Source organism: Haliotis asinina, chromosome 12 (assembly GCF_037392515.1).
Source record: "Haliotis asinina isolate JCU_RB_2024 chromosome 12, JCU_Hal_asi_v2, whole genome shotgun sequence".
NCBI classification, from domain to species: Eukaryota; Metazoa; Mollusca; class Gastropoda; order Lepetellida; family Haliotidae; genus Haliotis; species Haliotis asinina.
The window spans coordinates 27,613,941-27,627,568 of NC_090291.1; the positions used below are offsets into that span (position 1 = coordinate 27,613,941).

Here is a 13,628-nt window from a genome sequence, read left to right on the forward strand (position 1 = left end):
AAGATGATCTGTTTGATGGACATTTTAGAAGTATGGCGAGTCACAAGAAAGTAAGATTCTTTATGGATAACAACTTCTTTTATTGTACTTGATGCGTCGTTTCAGTATGGATTCATATACCGTTATCAAACAAAATCATACACACTAGAAGAAATTGTTATCCATAAAGAATGTATATAGTGATGCTGGGTTTTGTAAATACATATAAATTATCCCAGTAGAGATGGTGAAGTGCTGGAAACTGTCATTCGTCCAAGTACAAACCAGGACTTGAAACTGACAAGTGTTTGCACCAGTTTCCGTCAGATCCAGTCATCCGAGAAAATGGATGTAGTTTGTTTGCAACCCACATACATAAAAAACATGCCATGTATACAAATATCGCATCTGTCTAATTACATAAGGTGGCAGAGACAGGACTCGGATGCACGAGTCATAAATCAATTTATTTTATTTTTTATGGCGTGAGCGATTTCGCGGGCTTTTTTTCATCGCGTTTCTTTCAACTTTTGAATTGTCAGTTTTGATGATTTGTTTCGGTAAGTGCATACTGAAAGGTATCAGAATATGCAAAGTTGTGTTTTACGTTGCATGTGACCTTTAACGAATGTTCTTAAAACTATTAGCGTAACAACAGATATTAAGGTTAACAAAACCAAACCAAATATTTGGGACAATTTGTTTTGTCAGTTGAGATCTACTTGGTTGCTAGTCCAAATGTCGAATGTAGCCACACATACTGGAAATGAGAGCGATGGTGTGTAAAAATTGCAAAAAGATTTCTTCTTCTTCTGAGAACAGCAGCTGCGATCTCTCGAACAAAAAGAGATCTTATAAATGCATCGCGACATTCACAGGAAATCATAATGAGCAGATGTGCACATATTTACAAACTTGGTTTTTCCTGCTGTTTGCTGTTGCTTTAGTTGATTACATCTCTCCGCATCGTAGACTGTTGATTCTATTATTTTAAATATAATATCCGATAGCTTCATTTGCATTTGGAAGTGAATAGATTTGAAAAAAACGACATTACTTCTTGACTCTTGGTTTTTGTTCTTGCTCAGCACTAATATCATCACTTGTTCGTTTACCATCTCAGTGTAATGGCGACTTTCCGGACAGTGTTCTGGTCCCTGTTTGGTCGAGGCGAACCAGGAGCAGTACAACTTGGTGATTATAACCATACGTTGACCCAGGATATTGGCTACTTCATATACGGCAGCTACAACATCGCCATGGTTACCGTCCTCCTCAACATGCTCATCGCCATGATGACAAGGTCATTCACTAATATCGCGGTACGTACTGCCAATACTGCTATAGCTCCATATGAATAATTGATTTGCTGTCTTGTAATTTCAATTGCTATAACAATTATTCAATTCGCGACAGGGCAATTTACCTTGGGCCTGTAAACTGAACTGAACTGTTGCCTTACACTAAGTAATCTGTATCACTTGATAGTTTAGTAGGTTCAGACTGAACCTTAATCTTCGGATGATAAATTTCTATCATAAGCTGAAAACGTTTTAATTTCTTTCTCGAGGCACGACTGATGAATCTTCAAGGAATTTGGTCGGCGGAGTATAAGGTTGTTCTCCCGCTTTGATATCTTATGAAATTCCATAAATTGATTTTTGACTTGAAACAAGAAGTTGGGTGATCATTCTAACTAAAATATCATGACTAAGAACGAGATAGTGATGACGCTATGATCTTTCATGTATGAGGTATATATTCTGATCAGAATCCCTTCAACTTAACATTATGTAATATATAGTTACCTTGATCTGTACGGTGTCACACGCAGTTGGCATGAACTGTACAGTGCCACATACAGCCTTGCATTGTGAAATATACGTTTTTAACCAATCCGAACTGTGCATTTTCACATAGGAACTTTGAACTGTACTATGCCATATGTAGTTGCCTGGAACAGTACAATGCTACATGCAGTTACCTTGCACTACACAGTTTCACAATAGCTATGATGAACTGCGCATTGCCTCATAGGTCGTACCCCATTGGTCTTTCGCCGTTTTCCCATTGGACCACTAGGCACACCAAATGGATTAATTTCATGTTCCCTTACGTTCAAATGTACCATGAAAAAGATAAGGGATATTGGATTTACAAGACTAATTAAATACAAAAGGGGAAGCAAGAGAGGAAACAGCAAATTAAGGGAAGATGTAACAATCTATTTTATTCCTGTGTAAAATATTTCATCTGTATAACTATATACATTACTTTTTGTTATATGCATTTGCACTGGCTGGTAGTATTCTTGCAAAATGGAATACCCTTACTTTTGTAATGATATATATTGCACCAGATTGCAAGCATTTGTTTCAGATTATGGTTCGTTATAGTAGTTAGATTCTAGCCTCACTTTGTAAAATATCAAAGTAGATATCGCAATCAGGACAACTTACACTCATAGTCATGTCGGAGATTTTAAAAGCGGTATTATACAAGTATTATCACTGTAAGATATTTTTATTTCACATTTACATAGACCTATATAAAAAACTAAAGGAAACAAAGGTTCCGTAAAATCAGCATTCTCTTGATCATTGCTGGATCAAAGGTCTCGTTAGCCACATTCATGCGGCATTGATGTAACCATTTTGATATTGGCTAATACTGGTCCATTAACATGTCCAAGAACCACTTTTGCACGTTGCTCTGCGAGTGATGTATTTCGACACCTCTTCAGGGAAGATCGGACTCGTGTAAAACGTGTGTTGGAATTGAAGTTTGAACATAGCCTTGAAATACCAGTATTTGTCACATGACAGGCCAGTGTGTGCTAAACACCTTTCATACCAACATAGATTTTAATCCAAGCATATGTCAACGTTTTATAACATGAAATGTTACCCAACGGACTGCCACGTGTTCAGACATCACTTACACAAGTTGTGGTGTGAATGCTCCAATTGAGTTCAAAGAAGCTAATGATTTCATTTTCACCAATGGCTTTACGCCCCTTCTACAGTCAGCAGGAGGTGACTTCCGATTGACACCGAGTATAAGTGACTGCGTTCCTTTTTCCGACCTTTCTGCCCCGGATGTCATTTTGGCAGGAGCAGTATATTGACAGTTTGGAGAATATACGTTGAAGTTGTGTTTCGAAGATGTTGCGAGGGCATCATATTACAATTTTATGTCTTACTTCCCTCTCTTAACTTTGCATTGCTTATGATCTGTCTTACATAATATAAAAAACCCGCTGAAATTCATGGATTCATACACATATAGATTCATATATGATTATGATTATGGCGATAACCTACAATAATGGACATTTCAACAGAACAGGCTTGTCGACCATGAGGGACAAAGAGTTTTCATTTTTGTTTTAGTCACTTCAATTACAAACGTTGTAGCCGTAACATACAACCTTATGCAAAATATGTGACTAAACACAGTAGTAATATTACATGGTGAAATGCTTCTTATATTTCAGGAAGATTCTGATGTCCAGTGGAAGTTTGCGCGAAGTCTCCTGTATATGGACTACATCCTCGATGCCTTCACTTTGCCAGTTCCTCTCAACCTCCTGCAAGTCCCCAAAAGCATTTTTACGTCAATCTTCTGTCCCTGTGATTGCTCCTCAAAAGAAGGCACCGTGAAAAGATCAAGGTTTCAAAATGACGCCGCTGCAGTTTCAGGGGTACGTGGACTATTCTTGTCTGTGGTTGCCCGCATAAGCCAACAACATGAACAGTTTAGGCACGACTGTAAGAACTGATCCCATATGTTCCCAGAAGTTACGAGAACTAATCTAGCCGGAAGCAGTGCAAGGTCATGGAAACTAGACATTATACCATCACGCCAAACTCACATGTATATATAATGTAGGATGCATTTGTGTTTATTAATTCAAAATATATGTTGTTTTTGAAGTAGTTGTTGGTTAGTAAACTTAATGAATACTACTATCTATCATAAATTTGAGGAGTACATTTAGTTGGTATTAGCTTTGGTTCAGTCATCAATTTCTGTTCGTATCGATTCTGCATGTTCTAGCCAACTGAACTGGCACATACATTTTCGAAGATTATTATTTATCAGAAAATAAATGAATTATATTTATAATACGTTCATCCTATCAAATTTCAGACATGCTACCAGGTATTCCCTTCGCATTGTAGAGTATATTCATTCTTTTACCACCTTCATTTCTTTGAACTTAACAATTCAGCATGAGTTGTAATCAGTGTGGCATGGAAAAGACACGTTATGTGCATTGTTTCCTATCATTATCCAAATCCGGTCTTACTAATTGCAGTGAAATAACACGCCTCCTCAATTGTCACTGTATGTTGACTTTATTCGTGTGGCAAATTTCCATTTCTTCAGAGATATCCAAACATAAAATACGGTTAGTTTTCTATTTGTCCTCGGATGAAGGTTATGACAAGGATCCTAATACGTAACGCTACTTGGTAAACAAATCCACGCGTGCTTCCCCTGGCGAGGTGCCTGTAATTCCATGTCTTTCCGCATTCCTGTGTATCGGAGCGCGTGAATCTGTCGGGGGAGGGAAAGTATGCAGTTCGGCATGGGCGCCCCGTCAAGAACATCACTCACAGTACTTGGAACCCACCTGATGCCACGTAAATAGCGGCAACCCAACTTTAGATCTGTCCCTGACTAAAAATACACCTTTGCGTTTTGGGTCTTCATTCGGAAACCTTCATTGCTGAACCCATTCATAAGAAAACGACTACAGTTTTGCTTATATGTTCATGGTAAACGTTATCTCCCAAACTTGATAGTTTTATCTTGACACTGTTGAAAGGTTATCTTAACGCTCTTCGGTTTCTTCTACGGACGCGTGTTGTGTTTGGGGGATGGCTAACGCAATCGCTACTTTAGATGGCTTACACTGCTCTCAGATTTCATCATTTCCACAAGTATTTGGATGTAAAGAGCTCCCTGCTGCTGCTACTTTTCGCTATGGTGTTGGTAGAGTAATAGAATTTGTGGAATTCACACTTTCTGATAATAGAACTCTATTTTTCGATGTATGTTTTTTAATGACTCTTACCTTTATATTTTTGTTTATTTTTTCTCAAAGGCTCGGGTTCTTACTAGAACTGATGTTGCATCACTTGAGGTGTCGAATCATTTTTGTTCTCACTTTTCAAGCAGAATGCATTTGTACAATGTCATAGCACAGAAAGTATCCATGATGATTATTGTGTTCGATTATTCAAGGAACAAGAGTATTCTAGTCGATGATTTAAACAATACAGTGTGTATTGATCAATTACACCAGTAGGGAGGAGTATTGTTGTTCGTGATTTAAACAATACAGGCGACTAATGTGCTCAATGATTGAAACAACACATTGGTGTGATGGTAATGCTTGATAAACGAATGTGAGATTTACCCCACGACTACAATTAATGTGTGGATATTTTTTTAAAAATGAATAAATGTCTGTGAGATTAATCTGACACTAATATGTTTCGCAGCACTAACTAATCTTAAGTCACAGTCAAGTATCACATATTTTTAGAATATCATTAATATTCTTTACAACCGATATCACAAATTCCCCAATAAACTCGAACACCATTTGTTATGTACAAATACGAACAAGCTGTGGAACCTGGCGCGGTTACATAATTACCGCTGATAGATGTAGCAAGCATCGCTATTAATCATCTGCAAATTAAAGGGGTTATATTGAGGCGAATTGGCATATGACTGATGACTTGATTAGCGTAAAACATTGTACAGAAAGGAAAATTCTGAACATTCGTGGAACGCTTTTTATGATAGATTGTTTCAACTTTTTCTCCTATTTCCCTGAAAATAGCGAGCTAATTTAAACAGTGGAACTAGGAGGGAAATCTTTGATTGACAAACGCTCTGGGAAGATGATCGTTGTTCGTTTCCGGCTCGTCTCAACTGTCTCGGGACACCGAATTCCGAATCAGCTTGCCGATAAAAGTAGCAATATTTGTTTATGTTGCTCCTAAACCACCCCAAAATAACCCCCGTGTCTATATTGAGTACTTCACAAGTTGTTCTGCGTGGAACTAGTGGTGTATGAGCGCAGTTTTCTCCGTTGGTTGGGGGCATTCCATTCAGTCCAGATTATGAAAACAGAAGTGCCACGTTTCAATTCTCAGAATTCTTCGCCTGAATTGCGACCCTTGGAGGCCTAGACTTAAAATATGCCCTAGCCGTCTAGTAACTGACAGTTGAGATAACTCACTTAGCTCAATGAAACACCGCCCTGGTGGTTAAGAACGGCATTTGCTACTCTCCTGCTCTGAACGGAGTTGCACGTACTCTGACTACCACAGAATGGTAACAAGACAGAAAAGTCGTTTGTTTGGAAGTTTATTCATGTGCCTTCACTCATCAAGATGAGTTGTCGTCAACCGCGAACTATTCTTCGAAACATAATGAATCAGTTCACCTGATGAAGGGGCCTGAAATGACCCGAAACATTGTGTGTCAAAGAATTAAAACAAGATTTATCCATAACAGATCTTTGTCAGAAAACATCATGTTTTACATAATTACAAAATGTCGTGATTTACTGCCATGTGAAACTAAATGTACACCGTTACATATCAGTATCTTTAATCAGGGAGTGTGACATAATGTTTCAACGGTGTTCTTTTTCACCGTGTTATTGAGGACCTTTCAGTACATAGCTTTGAAGATTTATTCTTTTGCTTATATTGTCATTATCATCACCAACATGGAACTGAATCTGGTCATACTTATTGAACACACGTTGCTATGCATTTTCAGAAATACCATGAAATAAATAAGAACGTTTTAACTCATTTTATTATGTATTTGCGACATTTTCACATTATTGTATAACCGTTAATTCCAAAATATATTGATTCAGGATATAAAGCATGTTGCTTTACAACATCATGTATTTTAATATTGTATAAAGGATTCAATCTATAGAAATGAGATTACCTGAAAACGAATGCCCGAAAGCCATGAAAACAACTATGCAGTCCGGAATTAGTATGTTCTTTAGATTTCGATGCGATTGCGTTGTTTGTTTTCGTGGTTCGGTGAATATGAGACTTGTAATTTGTCAAGATGTAAAACTAAGTTTACATAACATGATGAAGTGATATACTGTGTACGTGATATTCAAGCCAATGCAATTACAGTGCAGCAATCTGTTATCGTATAACAACTTCAGGCACAAGAGACAATCAAACTGAATTACGTAGTTTTAGAAAAATCTCGCATGACGAAGTTTCAACACAACTAAACAAATGATATTGCGATGAAATGACAGCATTTGAAACTGAAGTAAACACGCTAGGATCAGTAGCCACTGGCAATATTTTCATTATGTTCTGGTTGATTCTGACAGACGTCGAACCCTGTGTGTGAAGCTACTGCAGTGGAGATGCATGAAAGCAATGCCAGGAATGGTGTGGAAGGAACCGTTTCCAGCGTTGCAGATGACCGTATGTTGCAGGACAACAAAGAAGACCTTACCTATCAGGCAGGTTTCACCGACAAGTATATACTGACACATGGGGCCTGAGTTTTTGGCACCAATGTGGCAATAGGACACTTAAGTAGGTCACGACACTTCGCCATACCTTAGTACTTCCGGTGACAAATAACGTATGCATATGTTTTCGAATGGTCTCATGAAACCTATAATCCTTGCAGGAATAGCAAAATTCCGATCCAACCATCCCCAAATTAGCCAACGACTGTCAACAGCTGTGCCAGCCAAACATGTTAACTTGTACATTAGGTCGGGTCTAGTGAAGCCATATTTCACCAGAAAGGTACTTGAATATACACAATTGTAACCGGAAATCTGGTACTGGAGGAAAGCTTGGCCCCGCCTCGCAAGTTGGCGCGCGCAAAGGGAACCGGTGACCAGATAAGTAACACTCGAGAGACTTACAGACCCTCTTGACACATGTGACCCAGGTTTTGCATCATGTGGCAGTAGGTTTTGTTGAGGAAAACAGTCTTAGGGTCAAGGGTAAGACACCCTTAATTATCCTGGAATGGGACATATATGTAAACATTCCTGAATATTACATTCCGCAGGGGGCGTCTGGAGTAGAGGTGTCCGGTGTAACAGGTGTTACTGTATGTTATACACACACTGATTTCAATATGTATTGGTGTTACAGAAAGTCATACAGAGAATCATACAGCGCTACATCTTCGATATCCAGAGGGAGGCTGAGGTTACGGAAGGTAAGTTGCAATGATGATTACTTTCACGTTCTTTCTTCTTAACAGGAAAATGGAAATATACATGTCGTCAGGGCGAATGTGTTTTCACGTCATACGAAGACGGACGTTGTTGAAAGTCAGAAATAAAGGGAATAAGTGTTGTCATATTCCTTGAGAGTAAGAGTCGTGTCTGAACTTTTAAACTGCATTTTGTTGTCCGTCCTTTTGAGGCTTTTCAACATGATTGCACAGATAGTATGAACGGCTGGACCTTCATGTCTATCTGCAAGCTTTCACTAATGGTGTAAATAGTTTCATTCTATGAACATTTCTACCATTAAAGAACGTGAGAAAAAAACACATGTTTATTGTTTTTTGCAACAGAAGTTAAATCTGTTAATATATCATGTGGCAAACTCGTGCTTTTTCATTTCCTGCAGCTGAATGTACATGGGTGGTCAGCTACATGTTTTGACACTCAGGGAATGGATGGATGTAGTACACGTATCTTGTTGCAAAAAGCTTAATGTCTTCGTGTGATACATGTTTAAATTCGTGTGCAAAACATGCACAATAATAAAGCGACGTTCATGAGATTAAGCACTGAAAATGTGCTGTCTCTAATATGGACATTCTTGGAATCCGCTCCTATGTTTCCATGACAATCTGGATAGTGATACTGCGACCCATGATGCTAGCAACCATCTACGGTAGGTGTTTTATTCACCAGGTGGTGAGACAGAAGTTTGAGTTTGAGAATTGAAACACGGAGTCATGGCCAAGGAACTCGCAGCAATCAATTTTGTTTGTGGATCGAACTCAGATTCCGTATTTGTCATTCAGCGGTAAAAGCATGCGAAATATCTTCGATCTGCGTCATATGGCGGTTTTCTTCGATCGTTATATTTGTTTGTTGCGAGCTAACACACCCACGTTATTTTTACAGATGACTTCGAAGAAATCAAGCAGGACATCTCCAGCTTTAGATACGAAATGTTAAACCAATGGCGGACACGAGAGACCGTGCAAAATGACATGGCTAACCACATCAGCGCCATTAACAAACACTTGGACCTGTTGAAGCATGGAAAACGAGCGCGCGACAGTATTACAGAAAACACAGAGGACTAGGGTTGTGGATGATCTCCACATTGTCAACGTATTGTGCGCCAAGTTTCCTGTGGATGATTGTCATGTTTAATGCAGGAAGCCACTGACGCCAGATGACGATGTGAATGTGAATCCAGTTAGTAAATGGTTACCCCTTACACAGTCAAGTTCTTTGGGGTGACGAGGTTGATGGGTAATTGTTTTTGTTTGGAACAGGAAAGATACCCTACACCACCCCACCCCACCCCACACCCACCTTCGTTGGCCAATCGTGTATGAATCCTACAGTGACAGGTGAACCGATGACCAGATATTGTGATGTTTGCCCAATACACGTTGATGTGTATGTTCGCTCTGACGATAGTAAGTGAAACTTCGTGCACATTAGCCTTCGTGCACATTAGGGCTGTAATCGACTGACGATGGGATGTTCACGTTCATCTTCACAACCTTCTTGATAATGCACAACCAGTATTTCCATTTTTATACGTGGGAGATGTTTTATGTTTTATCTGTTTCACGTAATGCGATAAAACTACATTAATGCATTCTACGTTCTATTATTAGAGATGTAAGGTCCCACCAATTACTCTGAGGAGGAAAATGTGATACCTAACGTGTTGTTGTCAATTTATACAATACATGGGACAGGATGAAGTTATTATAATTATGCACTAAGGTCCCCATCCATAAAGCTTTCACAGCCTCACAAACCAGTTATATATTCTTATACATCACACAACGCTTCGAACATTCTATGGATCGCACCCCTATTCTACTTTTACATATTTCAGCTATTACCTCTTTGTTCATGAATATATGCCATTAAAATCCTTAATGCACTTAACCAGTGAAAACGTGATTGATGGTTGGTCATTGAACTATATTTTTACTTTCGAATCAGTGCAATTACTTCAGTTGTTTTCGTTTTTACCACAAAAATGGCCAACGAGACTACCACTACAATAGCAGGATGCCAGAGTTAGTGAGCATTTGATGACCTGTTTCCACACCTAGATGAAGGTGAGCAGACCACTCATACAAGTGCTGCTCAGGGACATGTTCTAACATCCGTCACGTGTAGCAGTCGCTGGTGATGTTACCTGTGTGTACATCATGTTTCGTTGGTATTCTTTGGTATGCTATTCATAGTCAGCGTGCGATGTTACATACCATAAAACCAAACATAACAGGATGATGATGTGGCAATCCGTACCGATCTTACATATTAAACATATATATCTATCCCAATCTTAAGATTACTGACCCTCATATCAAAAGACGCTTTTGCACAAATGACTGTTCTTTATTGTTCGTAAGTGTCCTTTTTGATCTATCTAACAATAACAACACAAGGTATATACCAGTCACAGGCTCTCTAAGATATACCATTATTGCCGAAGTCAGTGAAACACGACTGCGTGTCACTCGAGAGTGGAACCGTCAAAATAATACAGGTGGCACGCAAAAGGAATATTTCTGATATGACAGGGACCTGTAATCATTTATTAAATGCGTTATCTTATCTTAGGCATGATATTTTTTGTATACTTAAAACGTTGGTGTGCTGGTAATCCTTCATAAATACTACGATCTGTTTTATACTTGAGAACTGTTTTTTGCTCAGATTGTTAGGAATTGATGTTATTGTACAAGCGTGTTTTCTGTTCGGATGAACTGACAAACAGGCTTCATGCCTTACATTATTCATGCCGATTGAAGTCTATTTTTGTATGACTAACATTAAAAGTGCCTACTTCAAATTAATAGAAAACGAAAAGTATATGTGAAATCTGAGACCACATTTCCATTTCACATTAGTTACTCGTCTTCCTTCCACTTATACATGTATATCTTTGTTTAAAACTCCAGCTAGGTCCGAAACATCCTCAAATCGATATATCAATAGAATATGTCGAATAATCGACTACTATGAAAATAGTTTTCTTTGAAATTAACGCTTTTGTGTGTGAATATCGATGTTTGTATTTGTGCTTGTTTGTAAATAGTTGTGTTATTTAACCTTTGTGTTATCTAACCTTCGCTTTTTCGTAAGGAACTATCGGCACATCTCGCTCCTTATCAAAACACTTTTTATCCAGACAATTCATCAATATTACGGTCAATAGTTCTTACACTACCCGTCCTTCTTTCGTAATTTATAGTGTGAAACACCCTTTGTCTAAACGTTCCAGATGGAATGGCCTTTGAAGTATAAATACGTGAGAGATAATACTAAACCAATAAAACGACAACATAAAACATATAACATAAAACTATAACACGTAACTACAAATTTGATCGACGAAATGTAATTGTTATTGAATATGATATATTGAATATACAATATTAAATAATACGCCACCAATATTGTATATTAATATTGCTGGCGTATTCGGAGAAGCTTCATGAGCAAAGGGACATCCATCCCTGTGATCTGTGATTTTTATATCTGTGATTTTTAACAATAGCCATCATATGTATATCCAAGAATTGTAAATATTTGTTTGTGAATTAAATATGACAATATTTGTTAGGAAGCTCTTTGGCTTTGTTTTTATTTAAGATTCCATGTAATTATATAGCCGTTGCCTTTCTGCCTTCAAAGGCGCATTTACCTGCAATTGTGACAACAGGTGAAATATGAGTAATGATTTTTTTCCCACTTACTTCAAACTCCGGGAATAACGTAGTCTGTTATAGGAGCATATTGCATGCAGTGGACCACACTCGTCCAGTGAACATGCGCTTAATGTTTTGGATATATAAATATTATGAATATAGTTTATGGTTTGCTTCACGTTTCGGAAGGCACAGCAAAGAAACGCACCATTTTCTGCCAAAGTATCTGAAAGGAAAGCGAAATATTGTCTTTTTTACTTAAGCGTGTACAATATTATAATATATTTATACATTTTGTAAACCTTTCATGCCAAAAGGGGTTTCCGATACATGACACCCCAAACTATGCATATTTGTATCTCGCCGACACACCAGGATCGGATGATCTGTGTTGTACTAAAGTCGTAAGACATCTGCCCCATGTCTTGCTTTGTTGTACTAAAGTCGTAAGACATCTGCCCCATGTCTTGCTGTGAGCTTCCTTCCACATTTAAGTTGCCACATGGTTATAAATCTTAAATTGTATTCAAACTTTTGTTGCATAATTCTGTTTTTAGAATCAATATTGACAATATAATTGTTTGGTTGTGATGCCACCTTCAGCAGTGTACCTGCAATATTAGTGCAGTGAATAACAGACATGGTCTGTATATATTGAACCTATATGGGAAGTTGACCCCGAGTCTCCAGCGTCACTTGAGCAAACGCTTGAACCATTGGACCACGGCAATGCCTACACGTTATAATAAGGGGACCTTCTCTTATGGTTTTACTAGTGTATAAAATGCTTTTTTATATATTTATCTTAGATACGTTATTACGAGTTGTTTTGTTTTTCATTTTCTTGTTGAATAAAACGTTTAAATGAATCTACCAAAGAAAGAGTCTATGTAAGTGTATAGGTGATGGTTGATAAAGAAACAAGACAAGATAACTGATGTATTTTCAAACGTTTTTGGTTTGCATTTTTAACAAGGGTTTTGTTTTTCATGTGCTGTAGCAATAAAAACAAATTGCACTGCAGTATAACCTCCACAAATATGCCATGTCAGTTTGGAGGTTTCCGATGTTAAATAAAGTATGTCAGCTTACTGAGGAATCTGTTCTCTGTACATGCTGTGCGAACAAACGTAATGATCCATGTTGGAGAGATATTGCATGGGCACCATATAAATTTATATTTGTATATAAATTTATTCACTTGAACAACGTGATGTGAATGTCTTGCTAAAGCGCGAATTTCGGGCACATTAACAAGTGTGTTGTTGTATATTTCAGTGATAAAACACAGATTGAAAATATTTCTGATAACTTTCAAACTTAGTTTAAACTCAAACGGCTTTAGCCAAAATAGCTATGTGCAACTGGAATGTTGGCAGACAGATCATTGTTGTAGTAGCTTCTAACGTTTCACAATCAGTGATTGTCAGATTTGATTACAGATCACGAACAGAACAAAATACATTAACAAAAGATCAAACACCGTATCAAGAGAGGACGATTGGTGATAATTGTTGATCAACGGCAAGCAAACAAAAGGGAAAGAATGATTTGTATGCAGGAATAACGTTGTCCTTATAAGACTGACAAATCCATAAGTCCAAATCTCGGGGATATCTGTGCCTTCTCCACCAACACCACTGGCATCACTTTTATCCTTATTTTTGTTCCCGATCTTCCAT

The 13,628-nt window shown here is 37.9% G+C and overlaps 1 protein-coding gene across 4 annotated transcripts in view; it reads left to right on the forward strand.

Moving 5' to 3' along the window:
* LOC137258440 (short transient receptor potential channel 7-like) overlaps positions 1-13,037 on the forward strand; it is a 68,605-nt gene extending 55,568 nt beyond the window's left edge. For 3 of the 4 annotated variants that reach the window (XM_067796124.1, XM_067796123.1, XM_067796121.1), the window contains exons 12-16: positions 1,103-1,301; positions 3,476-3,682; positions 7,382-7,520; positions 8,173-8,235; positions 9,161-13,037. In XM_067796124.1, the coding sequence (XP_067652225.1) occupies positions 1,103-1,301; positions 3,476-3,682; positions 7,382-7,520; positions 8,173-8,235; positions 9,161-9,345 (793 nt within the window). In that variant the 3' untranslated portion in view covers positions 9,346-13,037. Of the gene's footprint in view, positions 1-1,102; positions 1,302-3,475; positions 3,683-7,381; positions 7,521-8,168; positions 8,236-9,160 lie in introns of all 4 variants that reach the window. The other variant, XM_067796122.1, reaches the window with a different exon arrangement.
* The last annotated feature ends 591 nt before the right edge of the window (positions 13,038-13,628 follow it).